Source organism: Canis lupus, chromosome 26 (genome assembly GCF_048164855.1).
Source record: "Canis lupus baileyi chromosome 26, mCanLup2.hap1, whole genome shotgun sequence".
NCBI lineage: Eukaryota > Metazoa > Chordata > Mammalia > Carnivora > Canidae > Canis > Canis lupus.
In genome coordinates, this window is record NC_132863.1 from 5,362,928 (window position 1) to 5,383,513 (window position 20,586).

General features: G+C 37.7%; 1 protein-coding gene across 9 annotated transcripts in view; it reads right to left on the reverse strand.

Moving 5' to 3' along the window:
* Positions 1 to 20,586, reverse strand: part of CFAP61 (cilia and flagella associated protein 61) — a 275,850-nt gene that overhangs the window by 192,536 nt on the left and 62,728 nt on the right. For all 9 annotated transcript variants that reach the window (XR_012018154.1, XM_072799837.1, XM_072799842.1 and 6 more), the window contains one exon: positions 5,123 to 5,214. Coding sequence is in view for 8 of the 9 variants with exons in the window: in XM_072799837.1 (XP_072655938.1) it covers positions 5,123 to 5,214 (92 nt within the window). In the remaining variant the exon portion in view is untranslated. The remainder of the gene's footprint in view (positions 1 to 5,122; positions 5,215 to 20,586) is intronic.

Here is a 20,586-nt window from a genome sequence, read left to right on the forward strand (position 1 = left end):
GAAGAGGTGAGAGCAGACATTCTTGCATTGTTCCTGACCATGGTGGAAAAGCTTTCAGTCTTCTACCATTAAGTATGATGTTAGCTATTGGGTATTCACAAATGGCCTCTATCAAATTGAAGAAGTTCCTTCTGATTCCTAATTTTCTGAGAGTTTTAACAAGGAGTGAATGTTGAATTTTCAAATGCCTTCCTTGCATTTTTCAGAGAAACATATAGCTAATCTTTTTTAGCTTGTTAATATGGTGAATTATATCCCTTGACTTTTTTTTTTTTTTTTTTTTTAAGTAGGTTCCATGCCCAGCTTGGAGCCCAATGAGAGGCTTAAACTCATGACCCTGAGATCAAGATCTGAGCTGAGATCAAGAGTTATCACACTTAGCTGACTGAGCCACCCAGGCATGCTTGATTGATTTTTTTATGTTAAACCAATCTTGCATTCCCAGAATAAACCCTACTTGGTCATGATGTACTATTCTTTTTATATATTGATTCCAATTACTAAATTTTTTATTAGGACTTTTCCATTAATGTTCATAAGAGCTATTAACCTGGAGTTTTAGCTTCTTGTAATCTCTTTTATTGTGAGAAGACATACTTTAGATGACTTAAATCCTTTTAAATTCATTGAGATTTATTTTGTGGTCCAGAATATGGTCTACCTTGGTAAATGTTCTGTGTGCACAGGACAAGAATATGTATTCTGTCATTTTGTGGGTAGAGTGTTAAGTGTCAACTAGGTCAAAGTTGTGATAATATTCTTAGAAATCTATATTCCTACTGATATCCTACTTTTTCCATTATTAAGAGAGGGATATTGAAATCTCCAAATACAGTCATTTATTCATTTGTTTGTATTTGCAGTTCTATCCGTTTTTGCTTCCTGTGTTTTGAAATTCTATTAGACACATAAATATTTAGGATTGTTATGTTCTCATGATCTTTGTTATTTCTGGTAATATTCCCTCTTCTGAAATCTGCTTTGAATGCAATGAAGAAAGCTACTCCAGCTTTCTTTTGATTAGTGTTAACATGCTGTATCTTTTTGTATCCTTCAAATTTGAACCTATTGTATCTTTGCATTTAAAGGGCATATTTGGGATCTCTGGGTGGCTCAGTTGGTTAAGTGTCTGAATTCAGTAAGTGCATTCTTATGGTCTAAATATAACTGAGTCTTGTTTTTCATCCAACCTATTTTGGCCTTACATAATCTTTGATTGGGATATTCAACGTATATTACATTTAATGTGATTCTCAATATGGTTAGATTTAAGTCTGACACCCTATTTGTTTTATATTTGTCCCTCTGCTCTTTATTTTTTTTCCATATTTTTGCCTTCTTTTGGACTAGTGTATATATTTTTAAAAAGATTTATTTTAATAATCTCTACACCCAACACCAGGCCTGAACTCACAACCCCAAGATCAAGAGTCACATGCTTTACCAACTGAGCCAACCAGGTGCCCTACTTGTATATTTTTATGATTCAACTTTCTCTCTTCTGTAGGCTTATTAAGTATAACTCTCTGAATTTGATTTGTAACTTCAATATTTTTTACAGTTTATGATATACATCTTTAACTTACCACATCTGTCTTTTAGGTAATATTACACCACTTCAGGTATAGTAGAAGAGCCTTCAAGTAGTATATTTATATTTCTCCCCTCCTGGTTTTTATACTATTCTTGCCATTCATTTCATTTTTACATTTGCTACAAGCCCTGCACTATGTTGTTTTTATTTTACTTAAACAATGAATTACCTTTTAAAGGGATATAATTAGAGCACAATTTACACATTTACCCATCATTACCATTTCCAGTGTTCCTCATTCCTCTGTGTAGATCCTGAGTTTCATCTGGTATCATTTCTCTTCTGCCTGAAGGACTTCAACTTTTTTTTTTTTTTTTTAAGATTTTGTTTATTTATTCATGAGGGACAGAGAGAGCGAGAGAGAGCGAGAGAGAGGCAGAGATGTAGACAGAGGGAGAAGCAGGCTCCATGCAGGGAGCCCAACATGGGACTTGATCCCAGGATTCCAGGATCACACCCTGGGCAGAAGGCAGGCACTAAACTGCCAAGCCACCCAGGGATCCCCAACTTCAACATTTCTTGTAGTATGCATCTACTGGCAATGAATTTACCTACCTTTTGTATGTAGATGAAAATTTTACTCATTTTTGAAAGACACTCACTGGGTATAAAATTCTAGGTTGACAGTTTATTTTATGCCAGTTATTTAAAGATGGGACTGCACTGTGCCTGTGCCAACAAGAAATCTGCTACAACCATTATCCTTGTTCCTCTGTTCCCAGGTTGCCTTTTCCCTTCTGGCTGCTTTTAAGATTTTCTCTTTATCAATGGTTTTCCACTATTTGATTATGATGGGCTTTGGTACAGGTGTCTTTGTGTTTCTTGTGCTTGCTATTTATTGAGCTTGTGTCTGTGGGTTTACTGTTTTCATTAAATCTAGAATTTGTTTAATCATCATTTCTTCAAATATTTTTTCCATTCCAACCTCTCCCTCTTCTTCATGTACTCCACACATATTAGCTACTTGACATTATCCCACAGCTCACTGATACAATGATCATGTTTTTAATTTTTAATTTAATTTTTTAATTCTCATTTCAAGTTTACTAACCCTTTTTTTCTTCCATGTTTAATCTATGGTTGATCCCTCTGTGTATTTTTTCATCTCATGAATTGTAGTTTTTATGTCTAGAGATTTTATTTGGGGTGTTTTTATATCTTCCATGTCTTTCTTTGAACTTTGGGCTTACATAGTTATAATAACTGTTGTTAATGTTTTTGCCCACTAGTTCTAACATCTGCTTCAGATCTAGGTTGGTTTCAATTGGTTATCTCCACTTTACACATCATACAATCTCAGTTTTTTGAGTGCCTGTAATATCTTCTTGGATTCCAAACATTGTCATTTAACCTAGCTGGGTGCTAGTTAATTTTGTACTCCTACACACATTATTGAACTCTATTCTGGGACTCAGTCACTGGAGCAGTTTGATCCTTTTGGTTCTTGCACTAAAGATACGTTAGACATTACTGGTGCCATGTTCTCTCTAGAGTTAATTATTCCCCACTATTGATGCAAGGCTCTTCTGTGCTCTTCCAGTGCTTTGTGAGTCATAAGATTCTCCAGTCTGGCTTATGGAAGCAGGCATTAGCTCCAGCTTTGGATGAGTACTGGGCACTATGAACTCAAATCCTTTTGGGAAGTTCTTTCCTCAGCCTGATCTTCACTATTTCCTCGAGATCCCTAACATCCCTCTCTGTGCAGTTCTCTCCTCTCTAGTACTCTGTCCTGCAAACTTTATCAGCCTTAGTCTCCATGGACTTCCAGACCTGCCTCCTCAACTTAGAGAGTCCACAGGGTTCCCACTGAGCTCTCCTGCCCTGTGCTGTGGCCTGAAACTTTCTTAAGGCTGGAGGCCAGGAGAATCAGAGGAGTTACCTGGCTTGTTTCCCTATCTCTTGGGCATATATTTCTTTGGTAACCTGATAAGCAGTGTCTTAAAAATTGTTCTCTCATATATTTTGGCCACTTTTTGTTTTTTTAGGCAGGAGAATACATCTAGTCTCTGTTACTCCATCTTTGCCAAAAGCAGAAGCCCTTAGCACTAAGTATTTCTTGTTTATTAATTCTATTCATCAGCTTCATCTACCTTAACCTAATCCATGTCATACAACCTTCTTTAAAAAGTCCCCTCCTCTGGGATATTTCCCCTCCTCCTTTCCAAATACTGAATTAGGGCTTTCCTCTTCTCTATCAAGTCACTATCTCTTGAAGACTGGAGTTGTGTTTTGGTCTCGAGTGCCCTCAGACACAAAAGAATGCTTAGCCATTGTGTGTGCCCAACTTCCACGGAGAGAATAAATCAGCACTTGAAATATCATAGCCAACCAGTTACAGGTTGGGTCCTCTTGGGGCATAAGAATGCATTTTCTATAGGGACAATGTGAAAATCTGGGAGAACAATCTGGAAATCAGGTGGCCTAGTGCTAAGACAAAGGTCCTCCCTCCATCCTCCTTTTCCCAAGATTTCATTTGCATGAGTGGATGGCAAAGAGGAACTCTGTTTTGTCCAATGTTGAAAACAAAGGGGTAAAAAGATAGAGGCTGGAGTCCAGAAGTGAAGGCACCACCTGCCCCCCCAACCTAGGCTCAAGGGAGGGGTTCTGAACCTAGTTGGATGGAAAAGTCAGACAGACCAGAGGCTGAAGGAATGGTGTAGGAAAACATCTTGTGTTTCTGGCCACACACAGTGCTGATGTAGGACCAGGCCAACATTAGCCTAGAAGTGAGCATATTTTCCTGCCCCACGCCCTAGGTGAGGCCTTGTTCCAGAAGACACAAGAGACATACTCTGAGGTCCTGCAGGAATCTGTAAGGACCCAGAACCCAGTATATTTGGGCATTTATGTTACCATGAACCCAACAGTGGTCAGAAGTCGGCAGAGCTGGAGCAATGAGCTGGATCTGCTAGCTTGTCCACCAAATCCTAAGTAATCTATTATATGACTGTGGCCTACTTTGGTGTGGGTTTCCCCTTTCTTCAGGTTAGGGCAGCAGCAGCTCATGTGGAACTCTGGTAGCAGGAGGGTGTAGGTGGGGGGGGGGCTTCTGATGAGGACAGGCAAAGACAAGTGGGGCCAGCAATTCTCCAAGAAGCTATGGAAGGCATTTCTATAGCTTCCAAAGCCCGATCAGGCAGGAAGAAAAACAGGGCCTCATGCGAGTGTGTAAGTCTCATTGGTATGTCTGAATTTTCTACCTGGCTTTAAATGAGCAGCTTTATTTCCCTTGACCTCCTAAAATCAGGGAATGGGTTTTAAGGAAGGAAGAGAAGGGATGAAACTCCATTCTGACCTGTATTCTTGAAGCTGGTGGGGAGGCTCTGATTTGTCTATTACACCTACACACACCTGAGTTTTCTCCCGGCCTGCTGTCCCCTAGTCTTAGTGCTAGTGAGGCCTTCTCCACATCAGGCATCAGAACTCAGTGATTAACCAGCACCAGGCATGCCTCTGACTGCACAACACAAGTAGAGCCCCCTCCCCCGCCCCCCCAGGGCCCAGGCAGGGGTAAATGAAGTCTGTTACCTGAATGATTTCCATGGCCTCTGGAGAGAGAGGTTCCTGTGGCTCCTCAACTGTTTTCAGGGAACTGGGGTTGCTACTACTGAGCTCAGCATCTTTGAGGAAAGAATGGCATAAAGACAGAGAACAGATGATAAATATCTTCAGGACACAGGACACTGGAGACACCATGGTAATTAACGTGTTTCTCACCTGCAGCACATCTGAAAGAAATGCAGTGCAGAGAGTGGTTCCATGAGGTGGGAAGCAGAGGGTCTTCACATCCTACCTCAATTCTGACTTCTTGTGCCCATATGCATGTGATGGAGATAAAATGATACCCACCCCGAGAAAGCTGTGGGGGAAAAATGCTGCCAGCAATGGGCTAGAACCTGGTCTGGCCTTCAGGGAGCCCTCACCCTCTAAGGCTCCTGAGCCAGTGCTCCTTTCATAGGAGCCCCCTTTAAAGTTTACCAACAACTGATTAGCAACTTTCTGGGCTGTAGGCTTTGAAATGATTTAAAGACCAAACAGGGGAAAGACCACAATTAACTATTTGTACTTCTCTACTTTCTAAGCAATAAGAACTGCAGCTAAGCATTACTGTTTAAGTATATTCTGGAAAGTCAGTATCAGGGTAAGTGTTTGTGTTTTTAACTTTCACTAAAAATTACAGTAAAAAACCCCTTTCTCCTTTTGTCTACAAAGCTCTTTTCCCCCTCTGCCTTCTGAATTCTTGTCTTTCTTCCAGCTCGTCTTTCTTCTGGGTCTTCTTATTTCTCTTCCTGTCTCTCTGCTCCCTCTTTCTCCTTCTATTTTGTCATTCTCTCTTCACTTCCCCTTTCCCTCTCCTTCCTCTCTCCCACCTCTTCCTTCTGGCTCACCTTGTGTCTGCTCTGGTGGAGGATTCTAAGCTATGACATTTATTCACAGCCACCCTAGGATGCTGCCCCTCTGCACTGCCAGCAGAAGCCTGACCCTCCATCTTCTTGTTTCTAATGAACGTTCATATCAGATGCTGTGGATAGACCAGACGTAGGCTATCCTACGTCTCCTACGTATCCTCTTGGCTCCTTCATTTCTCACTATGCTCTTCTAGTGCCAGCCACAGCAATGGCTCCTGCAGATACCGCTTAATCCCAAATCCCCAGATTACCCATGCCCTGTACCTGTCTTCTGGCAAAGACATAGCTCAGTGAAACAGAAAGAAATTCTAAGAGAAAAACTGGATGGCCAGGGAAGTATAAAGGGCATAAATAAAGAGGTATATAATGTTGAAAGTACAATGAGAGAGAATTACATCCTAGGGTAATGGGTAGTTCTTTTGGCATGGGGAGAAAATGTCTGGAAACAGGAGCACAGGACATAGAATCCCTCTTCTGAAGAAACATGCTTTGAGGCATGGATCACATCTTAGTTCCTGAGTATTTCCTGCTCCTTGCAAAACTTTTCATAAAGTCTATATGGGGTTTTAGGCATTCTCATGATGACAAGAGCCATGTGCTTTTTATGTTAATTTACTTTGTTGACATAATGTGTATTCAGTAAAAATGCATGAACTTCAACATTTATCTATTCCCATGTACCAACCACCCAAATAAATAGCTAAAGCATTCCCAGCAACCAGAAGTTTCCCTCATTACCATGTCTAGCCAATATATCACTTAAAGGTAGATGCTCTTCTGTCTTCTGCCATCATTGATCTGTTTTGCTCAGCAGTAAACTTCTTGAATTAAAAAAAATATAGATATAAAATATATAGATAGGTAGATATAGATATAAATATCTCCCTATTCTTAAGTTCAATTTTATTTTTTAAAAGAGCTATTTTCCTATTTTGTTTTAAATCTGAAGGACTACCCAAAAGAAGAAACTAAAAGAAAAATACTAGACCTTCATTGTACATATATTTATTTTATATACTAGGACAAAATTACTAAAAAAGTAAGTAAGAGACCTTAAAGAATGGATTAGATTTGAAATGAACTGATAATGCTGGTGACTTCACTATTTGACAGTCTAATGTTCATGAGACAATTACCAATTACAACAGCTAATTGTCTTGGTTAAACTGTCGTGGGGTTATTGCAGTTTATTAGTAAGCAGCTGCCACACTCATCCCCAGAGGTGGCTGCATTTCAGAACTAGGCAAAGTGATGCTGTATCTCTCTTTCTTGTGTCTCTGGGGTTTTGTGAGGTTTAATTAGTTAATGTTCATAATGTGTCCTGAGATCCTCAAACGTGAGGTGCTTATACCAGGGAGAAGTCAAGGCACTGGCATTATATAACACACAACTGAAAACATGACTGAGGCTACACATTTAATTGTTATTTTATTACTAACACCACTTATGTAGCTTAGAAGTTACAAACTAGTGGGAGTAGAGGCACTATTTGCTAAGACTTTCCCTGTTCTTGAAACTGATTTATTTATTTTTAAAGATTTTATTTATTTATTCATGAGATACACAGAGAGAGACAGAGAGGCAGAGAAACAGGCAGAGGGAGAAGCAGGTTCCATGCAGGGAGCCTGATGTGGGAGTCGATCCCTGGTCTCCAGGATCACGCCCTGGGCTGAAGGCAGGGCTAACCTGCTGAGCCACCTGGGCTGCCCTTGAGACTGCTTTATATGGGTGGGTTTACCTCAAAGTTAATAATGTTATAGAGTTTCAGGTATCCCCCCTAATAAGGGCCCTCCCAAGACATAGCACCTACTATTGCATTCATAATTTTACATTTGTTTTTTTAAAGAGGGTTCTCAAATTGTATAGACTTTAGGTCCCACAAGACCTGGGCTGCCCTACTCTTTATCTGATAGTGATAATACACAGGGAAAGATAACTAATACATTTTGATGGTTTTAGGAATTAATAATAGTAAACAATCAGGTATTTAACATTTATTTTAAATACAGATCAAAACTCCCAACGGGACTTTTTTTGTGAAGTGAAATATGGAAGAATGGTTTTTTGAAATAGTCAACAACAGAAATTTAAGAAATAAGAACAAAGAAATAGTCAACAACAGAATTTTAAGAAATAAGAACAAAGAGTGGGCCAAATTTCCTAATGAATATTAAGACATGTTATAAAGCCATAGTTACAAGAACCATGGATTATTTAAGTAGAAATAGAACAGAACAGAATCCAGAAAAAAGCCATACATTTATAAAATTGCTGATATTTGTTAAAAGTGGCATTTTGAATTGTAAAGAAAGAATAAACTATACAAATAAATAAATAGTGCTGGCTCATCATATGGGAAAAATTAATTTAGGCCCCTACTTCATATACTGCATAAGAATCACCTGTAAATATGCTAATAACCTAAAGATTTTTTTTAATGTTGAAATTACAGGAGAATATTATCTTGGGGGTGGAGAAATTCTTCCTTAAAAATCCTTCTGCAGGGATCCCTGGGTGGCGCAGCGGTTTGGCGCCTGCCTTTGGCCTGGGGCATGATCCTGGAGACCCAGGATGGAATCCCATGTCGGGTTCCCGGTGCATGGAGCCTGCTTCTCCCTCTGCCTGTGTCTCTGCCTCTCTCTCTCTGTGTGTGTGACTATCATAAATAAATAAAAAAAATTTTTTTTAAAAATCCTTCTGCAAAAGGGGAGAAGTCATAAAAGCAAAATATTATTTATTTATTTGTGTGTGTGTGCCAGGCATTTTTTACGTTTTTATTTTAATTCTAGTTAGTTAACATACCTATTTGACCACATCAGAATCTAAAAGGTCAGTCAAAAGTATCCTAAGAAGAAATTTTTTTAAATTAGAGACATGGAGAAAATATTTGCCACACATAAAATGGACTAACAATTTAATTACAGAAAGGAGAAACAACCCATTAGGCAAAGGCAATGAATATCCAGGGAATATAAATGACCTTAATAAACATACAAAAGTGTTTATCCTCAATAATATTCAGAGAAATAAAATCAAAACAATATCTCCTTTCATACTTAACATATTGTCTAAAGTTTAAAATGCTGACACTCTTATATGAGAGAACTATGAAAGGGTCTGGAGGAAGACCACTGGTTTGGTCATATTTAGTGGCAATGTGAGTATTTCCAAGCCCAGCAAGAACAACTCCAGGAATAGAGCCTGGGGAAATTCTGGCAAGGGGTCCAAGGAGACATGCACTATAATGTTTACTGCAGCACTTTTCACAATAACAAAATAACAGAAACAAGTTTAATGTCCATCTAAGGACAAATGTGACACATTCCATGTTGTAGAATACTGCCCAGAAGGTAAAAGGAGTATCCTAGAACAACATGTACCAACACTGCCAGATCTCAAAGAGTTGAGTGAAGAAGTAAATTTCAAACATCACATATTCCTAAAGACACTATTTATATTTAAAAAAAAAAAACTGCTACAAAATGGTAGGGTTTTTTTTCTATGAATAAATGGACTTCTTAGAAAAGTATAAAAAGTTGGTCTGGGTAGACATATACTAAAATTATTACAATGGCTATTTCTGGGGAGAGAGAAGAACCAGGCTTGGATGTGGTTCAACGGGAACTCAACTTTTAAGTGCATTATCTTAATATTTTTAGGAGGATGGTTTCCTATGTTACTAATACTATCAAGATTTTTTAAAATTTCCAGTTATAAAAGTAAGTTTCTTCTTATTAAAATATTTTATTTATTTATTCATGAAAGACAAAGAGAGAGAGAGAGGCAGAGACACAGGCAGAGGGAGAACCAGGCTCCATGCAGGAAGCCCGACATGGGACTCCATCACTGGACTCCAGGACCACACCCTGAGCTAAAGGCAGACACTCAACCACCGAGCCACCCAGGCATTCCTAAAAGTAAATTTCTATCTCCAAAATATTACAAAGCAGTCATTTTTGTTTACTATTGCAATATTATGGATCATTTTTTAAAAGCTGCCAAATGAACTTAAGTCCTTCCATTTCAAGAAGGGAAAAGGTTAGAGATTCAAGTTAAATCATTCATCCAAAACTTCAATGGAGAACAATGAGTTGCATTGTTCATTTACTCAAAAGTAAATGAATAAAATGTAGCCCCTCTTATTCTAAAGGCTCACAAATGTCAAAATCAGTATCTCTGAGCAGAAATCAAGGTGTTGGCAGGGATACACTCCATCCAGAGGCTCTAGGGGAAAGGCTGTTTCTGTGTACTCCAGCTTATAGTGACTGCCAGCATTCCTTGCCATGTGGCCACATCACTTCACTCTGTCTCTGGGGTCACAGCCTCCTCCTGTTATCTCCCCTGTCTCTCTCTTATAAGGAAACTTGTGATGGCACTTACTAGGAAGATTAAACTCAACTCTGCCAAATCAGAAATCACAGCATTTCCATCATATAATTCACTCATTCTTATTATTCCCATCTTGCCAAATGGTTCCACTATCCATCTAATTTCTGCAGTCATTTTTTATTTTTTTCCCTTTTCCATATCCCACCTTCTCCATATGAACTAAAATATCAAATTCCTTTAATTCCCCAAAATACCTCTCAGGCTCATCCATAATCATTGTTCTGATTCAGTCCCTCCTCATCTCTTTCCTGGACACTCTAGTAGAAAGTCTTCCTTTGAACTAGAACTTGAACATGGATCCCTTTCTAATTAAGGATTGCCAATGGAACATCATCAGGTATGCTGTGAATAGATTAATCTAAACTTTTGCAAGGCATGTGAGCCTTGATCGCATCACCTCAATATCCTGTTCTGCTTCATCTCCTGTCAATGCCTCACTTCATGTTCTAGCAACCCTGAATTTGTACTTTACCCTAATAAGTGATGGTTCCTAATACCTCCTTATTTTGTACATTTTGTTCCCTCTGCTAGGAAAATCTTTCTGCTTATTTACCTAGAGAGCCTCAATTAGTTTTTGAAGTTCTGACTCAAAAGCTTTTTTCCCTGTGAATTCTAAGCTGATGTTCTCAAGACGACTTAGGTATAATTCCGCTGTGGTTCCACCACAATTTTCTAGCACTTCTCTCATTGCAAACTAATTTGTCCTGCTTATTTATCCTGCCATTAGTCAGTACTAGACTCACCAGTGTTAGACTAGGCTCCCAAAATCTAGTATATGGGAGGTACTCAATATTTACTGAATGGCTGAATGAACAGCAAGAAGTTGATGATAAAGTCCACAACAATACAAAGGAAAACACTAGGCAGCTGCATAAAAGGAGGATAAAGGGCTTTTTTCTTATTTTTCAAGGAAGCTCTACCCATCTGGACTGCAATGCAGACTCTAAGCCACACAGTATTATCAATTTGAGTTTCATGCCCTGGTAATTCCCATAACACTGTTTTGAAGTGAGACTACAGGTTTTAGCCTCCTCCAGGCTAAACTGAAGTTTGTGTCTCTAATAGGACTAGGGAAAGAAGACCATGACAAAAATCATCAGCATTATTCTTTTGTGTGAATAAGGATTGAAATAATGATGTTGATTTTTCACCCTCCCTATATTTAGTCCCTTCACTAAAGGAACTTCACTAAAGAGAATCGTCTCCCTCCAATTCTGGGCTCAGCCATATGACCTGCCTTAGGTAAGTAATATATATTAGTTCAAAGCCTAGACCTCAAGATGCCTTGTCTGTTTCTATTTGGTCTCCTGCACCTTTGTGGTCACCATAAAAACATGCCCAATCTAGCCTGCTAAAAGGATGAGAGGCACACACAGCAGAGCCAATGCCAGCCCAAATCAGCCAATAGGCAACCAACCCCAAGACATGTGAAAAGACCCAGCTAAGATCAGAAGAACTGCCTAACTAACCCCAGCTGTATCATCAAAACATGCTTATTGTGGTATGCCACTGTGGTTTTGTAGCTGTTTGTTGGCAGCATTATTGTGGTAATGGATTATTGATGCAATCACAAAAGTTAACAGAGAGAATCAACCAAATCCTGAGGCTGGCTCTTTGAAAATACTAATTAAATTGACACTGGTAAGATTAAAAAAAGGAGAAGACACAAATAAATGATGCCAGTAGTGAAACATATAAACATAAGAGACATATATAAGGTAAGATAGTAGCTATAAACCCATAAAAACATTAAATATATATGGACTAAATACTATAATTAAAAGACAGCAGTTGGCACTCTAGATCAAAAACAACAATTAAACTCTATGCTGTTTATAAGAGACACAACTAAATATAAGGAAATAGAAAGAATGAAAATAAAAGAATGGAAAAAGATATAGTATGCAATTTGAATCAAAGAAAGTAGGTATGTCCATATTAATCAGAGAAAGTAGACTGTAAGGCAAAAAAAGATCACTAAAGATGAAGAGGACACTTCATAACTGATTTTCTTTAAAGTTCAAAGAAGATATCATGATTTTAAATTATATACCTAACAACACAGATTCAAAATATATAATGAAAAATGATAGGCTATGAGTAGAAATCAGTACATTCACAATCAAAGCAGGAGATTTTAACATACCTCTCATTAATTGATCAAACAAGTGATGAAGTCAATAAGGATAAAATATTGAACAACATTATTATCAAATGTAACTGATTTATATAGAACGTTGCCCCTAACAACTATAGGATATACACTCTTTTCATAGACTCGAGGAACATTTTTAAAAATTGACCATATGTTCAGCAAAGTTTAAAGAATTAAAATCACACAGGGGAAAAAAAATCACACAGGGTAGGTTCTCTGACTTCAATGCAAGTGAGCTAACACACAATAATAAAAAGATAATTAGAACATCCCAAATTGATAAAGAAAATGTCATACACACACACACACACACACACACACACACACACAATGGAATATTATTCAACCTTGAAAAAGAAGGAAATCCTGCAATATGTAACAATATGAATAAATCTTGAATACATTATCCTAAGTGAAATAAGCCAGTCACAGAAGGACAAATACTACATGAATGCACTTATATGAGGTTTATACAATAGTCATTCATAGAAGCATAGAATAGAATGTTAGTAGCTAGGGGCTAGGAGAGGAGGTAAAGAGGAGCTGCTATCTCACAGTTATAAAGTTTCAGTTATGCAAAATGAATACGTGCTAGAGATCTGCTAAACAATACTGTACCTGTAGTTAATAAAACTGTATCGTACATTTAAAAAATTTAAGAAGATAGTTCTCATGTTAAGTATTCTAACCACAATAAAATTAAATAGAAAGATAAAAGATAGTCCCATATGTTTTTTTTTTTTAATTTTTATTTATTTATGATAGTCACAAAGAGAGAGAGAGAGAGAGGCAGAGACACAGGCAGAGGGAGAAGCAGGCTCCATGCACCGAGAGCCCAATGTGGGATTCGATCCCGGTCTCCAGGATCGCGCCCTGGGCCAAAGGCAGGCGCTAAACCCCTGCGCCACCCAGGGATCCCAGTCCCATATGTTTGAGAATAAATAATTATTTTAAAAACTTAGGGCCAAAAAATAAATAAATAAAAATTAAAAAATGAAAATGAAAACTTAGGGCCAGAGAGTAAAATAAAGTGAAATATCAAAAATACTGATAATGAATACATTGTATAACTTGTGAGTTTCAGCTAAATTCAGAGAAGAATATCTGTAATTTGAACAGTCATATAAGAAAAGAAAAAAAAAAAAAAAACCCTGAAAATCAATGAGTTAAGGATCATCTTAAAGCATTGGAAAACAAACATCAAAATAAGCCCAAAAATAAAAAGGAGGAAATAAAGAACAGAAATAAAATATGTAACAAACACAAAATAGAGAGGACCAAATAAACTAATAATTGGTTCTCTGAAAAGACTAAGAAGATTGACAAATTACTAGCAAGACTGAGACAGGAGAATACACATAATCAAGGTCAGGAATTTTGAAAAAGACAGTGTCACTACAGAGCTGATGAACATTAAAAGTGTAATAGGAGGGATGCCTGGGTGGCTCAGCATGTCTACCTTTGGCTCAGGGCATGGTCCCAGGGTCCAGGATCGAGTCTCACATTGGGCTCCTTGCAGGGAGCCTGCTTCTCCCTCTGCCTGTGTCTCTGCCTCTCTCTGTGTCTCTCATGAATAAATAAACAAAATCTTTTTTTAAAAAGTGTAATAGGAAAAAATGAAGAATGGCTTCAACTTTATCCTAAGGAATTTTAAAATGTAAAGGAAATGTACAAGTCCTTATAAAAAATTACAAACTACCAAACAAAGAAGATAGTTCTACAACAATGTAAAAAATTGAAACTGCAATCAAAAGCCTCCCCCACAAAAAGCCCACCAGGTTTAGACAGCTTCCCTGGAAAATTCTACAAAACATTTAAAGAATAAGCATCTCTAGCCTTGCCTAAACTTCCAAAAGTGGAAGGATGCTCCTCAAATTGTTTTATGAAGCCAACAGAACCTCATCTCCAAAGTGTTGCAAGGATGTTTCAAGAACTGAAAATTGCAGATTACCCCCACTCATGGAACATAGCTGTAAAAGTCCTCAACAAAACATCAGCAAAGAATCCAGCACTGCATAAAAAGAATAATGTATCAGGACATCTGGGTGGCTTAGCGGTTGACACCTGCCTTTGGCTCAGGGCATGATCCTGGAGTCCCGGGATCCAGTCCCACATAGGACTTCCTGCATGGAGCCTGCTTCTTTCTCCCTCGGCCTGTCTCTGTCTCTCTCTCTCTCTCTCTTTCTCTCTCTCTCTCTGTGTCTCTCATGAATAAATAAATAAAATCTTTTAAAAAAAAGAATAGTATATCTATTGCTAACAAAATAGTTAATGTACAAAAATTAATCAATGTAAGTCACTTCATTAACAGAATGACAAATAATCCTAAGATCAACTCACCAAATATAGAAAAGCATTTTATAGAATTCAATAAAAAAAAAACATTTTTTTTTTAAGAAAACATTCTTGATAAATTTCTTAGCAAACCACAAATACAGAAACTTTCTTAATCCCTTAACAGGTATTCACAAAATCATCCTTAATGGTAATATATTCAGGACTTTCCATTTCATATTAAGAACAATAAAAGGATGCCTGCTAACATTATTTCTATTCAAGGTATTAACCAGTACATGAAAAAGAAGTAAAAATAAAAACGATTGTAATATACAAAACAAAAACTTACATTATACTGAGAAAATCCAAAAAAATCTGCAGATAAATTCATAGAATTAATAAATCAGCATACAAAGGTTGTTGGATATTAAAGTCAATATCCAAAACAAACTGCATTTCTATATGACAGCAATAAACAATTTGAAAACAAAAATTTTTAAACATAGATTTCTAAAAGTGTGACAATATTCAATACCTAGGAATGGATCTAACAACAGATGTGAAAAGCATATATTGCAAAAAGTATAAAACATTATTGAAAAGAAATTAAGGACAGAAATAATTTGAGGAATATACCACATTTATAGATTAGATATTTTACTACATTGTAAAGATGTCAATCCTCCTCCACACTGATCTATAGGTTCAAAGTAATCCCATTCAAGATCTCAAATTATTATTTTTCAGGGCACCTGGGTGGCTCAGTGGGTTAAGTGTCTTGCCTTCCACTCAGGACTTATCCCAGCGTCCTGGGATGGAGCCCCCACTGGGCTCAGTGGGCAGCCTGCTTCTCCCTCTGCCTGCCACACCTCCTGCTTGTGCACTCTATCTCTAGCTCTTTCTGTGTCAAATAAATTTTTTTTAATCTTTAAAATTATTATTTTTGAGTTCTCAAGTTTATGTGGGAAATCAGATAAACTGGTTTTTAAATTTTTTTAAGATTTTTATTTTTTGAGTAATCCCTACACCCAACATGGGGCTCAAACAACCCCAAAATTAAGAGCCTCACACCCCACTGACTGAGCCAGCACAGTGCCCCATAGATAAACTGGTTTTAAAATGTTTTAAGGTGAATTTGTTTGTTATAACTATGTTACCTCCTATAGTTACTTCTGAATTCTTTATGGTTACTTTGTTTAAATAGGTTGTTAAGTATTTTTTTTTTTTTTAAGATTTTATTTATTTGAGAGAGAGAGAGAAATAGCAAGAGAGAGCATGAAGGAGGGATAGGGAGAGGGAGAAGCAGGGATCCCAACTCAGGAGCCCAACTCAGGGCTTGATCCCCAGGATCATGATCTGAGCTGAACACAGATGTTTAACCAATAGAGTCACCCAGGTGGCCCAGTAGTTATTTTTTTCACAGCAACTTGTAATTCTATAAAATTAGGTGTGCACACCTTTTAAGATATTTGACAACTTTTGGTATTTTGCCTTCCCAAAATCAAATCCTAAGTAAAATCTTGATCCTTAACTGACTTCCCAGAAGGCTCCCTGGAAAATCTCAAGGGATTTGTTCTTTTCCTTTTAAAACGAGAAATATCAAAAATCAATTAGATACATTGAATAGCATAAAAAGCACTGTCAAATAAGAAGAGATTTTTAACTCTCCCTAGGTTATATTTGTGTGGGTAAATGTTATTAATATAAAGATTTCTAGAAATTTGTCAATGTCCTCACTGTCCATGTGTCCTGGTACTGCTTTGCCTCATATTAGACACAATAATAATATAATGCTATCAACATTCCAATTATTATTTTCAAATGTAGCATGCCACAGGGACAACAAAATTTCCTTGCCAATTGTGTTAATTTCATAATGAACTCTCATAAGATCTTTAGCCACAACCAGTTACGTCTTCAACATCTGCTGATTGTTGTTGGTTGTCTTTATCTTTCCTGAAAGCTCTTACAATCAGCTACAAGCCACAGGGACAATGCCAGGTACTCTAGGGTGTAGGCTTCTGGTAGCACTGACCAACATTGAAAGCATACCACTGGACTGCAGAAGGAGTTACAGATCTCTAGTGGGCAAGCTGATGGGTTCATGAAACTACTAATCCAAGATCAAGGAGAACCAAAATTAATTACATGGTACAAAATTAACTGATTAAGGATATTACACCATTTGTTTAAAATATTGCTCCTGGATTTAAGGAACAATTCTCTTTTTACTCTTAAGGTATTTTTAACTTACAACAATTCAGATTATACTTTTGAAAACACTTTTTCTTCCCTGATTAATCCCTCCAGAATTTGGAAACTCTTATTGAGTATTCTAATTTTCATGACAATATAGTTACTTTCACAGGTTCAATAAGAATCTGTTCTCTTTGTAAACAGGACATAACTGGAAACATTAGTTTATATGACCAAGGCTTTGATTGTAACATCATATTTAAGAATGACATGTATAGAATCAAATACAACTAGATAGTCTTAAGGTAATAAGGTTGATTTTTTAAAATAAAGATTTATTTATTTATTCATGAGAGACACAGAGAGAGAGGCAGAGACATAGGCAGAGGGAGAAGCAGGCTCCCCACAGGGAGCCCGATGTGGGACTTGATCTAGAATCCCGGGATCAGGCTCTGAGCCAAAGGCAGGCACCAAACCACTGAGCCACTAGGTATCCCAGTAAGGTTGATTTTATGGACCTAATGTTTATAAAGCCCTCTTAGGTATCTGGCACTGGCTGACGAGGTTCTCAGCATTACAGATGAGTAAGGAAGGATATTCTGGGGACTTGGAGAAGAAAGGAACTTTCCCAAATCTATAGATACTACAAATGAAATCTGGTGGTGAGTTCTTAGCTTAGCTTGGCATTCTAGCCTCAAGAAACATTTAAAGGTGTAGGGTACCTGGGTGGCTCAGTCGGTTAAGTATCTACCTTCAGCTCAGGTCATGATCTTGGAGCCCCACATCAGGCTTCTTGCTCAGGTGCAGTCTGCTGCTCCCTCTCCCTCTGCTCCTTCCCCTACTCATGCTCTTTCTCTCTCTCTCTCTCACAAATAAATAAATAAATAAATAAATTCTAAAAAGAAACATTTAAAGGTCTAATTTAAACTTTCTTATAAAATTCCAACCAAGTAGGCTCCCTGGTCCTCCCAAGTCAATAGCACATTTTCTTCTGCAATGCCAGCAGCACTCCTAAGACACAATGCTGAAGGTCAGAGAAAACAGATTTCTCAGCCATTGAGTGCCTAATCACCAATGATCCTGCTTCTTAAAAAAATATTTATTTATTCATTTCAGAGAGGAAGCATGAGTGGAAGGAGCAAAGGGAGAGGGAGAGAGAATCTAAAGCAGATGCTGACCTGAGTGCGGAGCCCAACACAGGGCTTGATTTCAAGACCCTGAGATCATGACATGAGCCAGAACAAATCATCAGCCACTTGGTGGACTGCACCACTGAGGCACTCCACCAGAGCTTCTTTTACCTCTGGCAAAGTGGATATTGTCACCATCAATGACCTCCTTCATTGACCTAAACTACACAGTCTACATGTTCCAGTATGACTCCATTCATGCATGGCAAGTTCAATGGCACAATCCATTAGCATTAAAAAACAATACAACCTTCTATATTTTCCCATTGAAACCCTAACCCTTCCCCCCATTATTAAACTGATATACATATCTTTAATTCTGGCTACTTGGTGAGCTATTCACCACTACAGAGCATTTCTGCACACACAATAAACTTTTTTTCCTATTAACCCATCTATTGTCAGTGATTTTGCAGGTCCCTGACCACTCAAACTTGAGTTGCTAGAGGAAAAGAGTTTCTTCTCAACAAATGCTTTCTATATCAAACAAGAAAAAAAGAATCAAACAACTAGAATAGGAACACCAAAATAAATTCAAAGAAATTAGGAGAAAGGAGATCATAGGAATGAAAACCAATATTAATTAATTCAAAAAGAAAGCCACAGATTTTATAGATAAATCTAAGAGCTAGCTCTTTGAAAAGATCAATCAAACAAAAGAATCTATTTTTTTTTTTTTTAAAGAGAAGGTTAAAAAGCAAAGAGGAGAAGGAAGATCTATAAACAGCTACAGTAGAGAAGAAATTGTAGGTCAAGCTCCAGACTGGGCATGGGGAAGCCAGGTCCATGTAGATCTCAATTGTCCTAGTTCGAGGTAACAGTGGTGACCGTCAGTGTGATGTCTATTTTGGCTACAAGGAGAGTCAGGAACCACTTCCCTGCAATGGGCCAGGCACCAGCCAGGATTAGAGGTACAGACAGATCCTATACAGACAGACTGACTCACTGGGGCAGCCAGAGCATTATCTACCCAAGGAGACATCTGTGGCAGCAGCAAGGGCCCATGCTAGGATGCTGGGCAGAGCAAATCTGAAATTTCACAAGGGGATTAAAATAGCATCAGTGAAGCTGCTAATTCCAAATGAGAATCAGGGCAGAATCAATATAGAGATCAGGAATGGAGAAATTATTATAGATTTCTGCACTGGCTGGAGTAAGCTAAAACAATTTTAATTTTTTACCTATAAGAGTCACTTTAATCAAGTAATCAAAGCAAACACATACCATCAGTAATGGGACAGACTGAGATAGGGTGCAATGAGAACCCAGTCCCTTTTATGATAGCCCTCCAGGTGGGCACAACTTGAATCTCATCAGGAGGAGACATCAGACAAACACAGATTCAAGTAAAATCTACAGAGGCAGGGGCCTATCATCTTAAAAAGTGTTTAGGGCATCATATTCAAGGAAAGTCAGAGGAACTGTTCCAAAATGAAAGATAACAGAGTAACTAAACGCAGTTTTTCATTCTAGACTGGATCTTTCTGCTATGAAGAATGACATTATTGGGACAAACAGAGGACCTTGAATAAGGTTTGTGGACTGTGGATTAGTTGGGAGTAACATATTCAAGTTAATTATTCAATATTGATGGATATTTGGGGTTTGTAAAGAGACTGTCCCTCTATAGGAAACTCATACTGAAGTATTCACAAGTGGCTCAGTAGGATGTCAGCATCTTATTTTCAGATGGTTCAGGAAGAAAAAAAGTACCTGCAACTTTTATGTAAATTTAAGATTGTTTTCACATTTATTATTATTTTTTAAGGATTTTATTTATTTATTCATGAGAGACAGAGAGAGAGAGAGAGAGAGGCAGAGACACAAGCAGGCTCCAGGCAGGGAGTCCGACGTGGGATTCGATTCCGGGTCTCCAGGATCCCTGGGCTGAAGGCGGCACTAAACCACAGAGCCACCGGGCTACATTAAAAAAAAAAAAAAAAAAAAAAAGAGGGAGGAAATAAAAGCATTGCCCTCCTGTTACTTCTGTGACTCAGTTTATTTTGTCATTTTAATTCATTCCCTCTCAGTGTTCTTCATGGCATGTATTTCTTACAAGTATAATAAGTATTTCAGACTTCAATTTGTTTTGCATTGATTTTTTTTTTCACATGAGATTATATCATAACCATTTCTCTTCACTCTTGTAACCTTTTAAAAGGCTGCTGCACAGCTGTCCTGTGGATATCCACAAGTTTAGCTACCCCTCTCCTGTGGGAGATTTGGGGATTCACAAACTTCTTTGCTTATTTATTTGGATATTTCTGATTGTTAATTTTTAGTATTATTATTAAGCTTAGTGAATAGTCTTGAATGTGTATCTCTATGCAGATTTAGGATTATTTCCTCAGATTTGCTAAAATTGAATTCAACAAA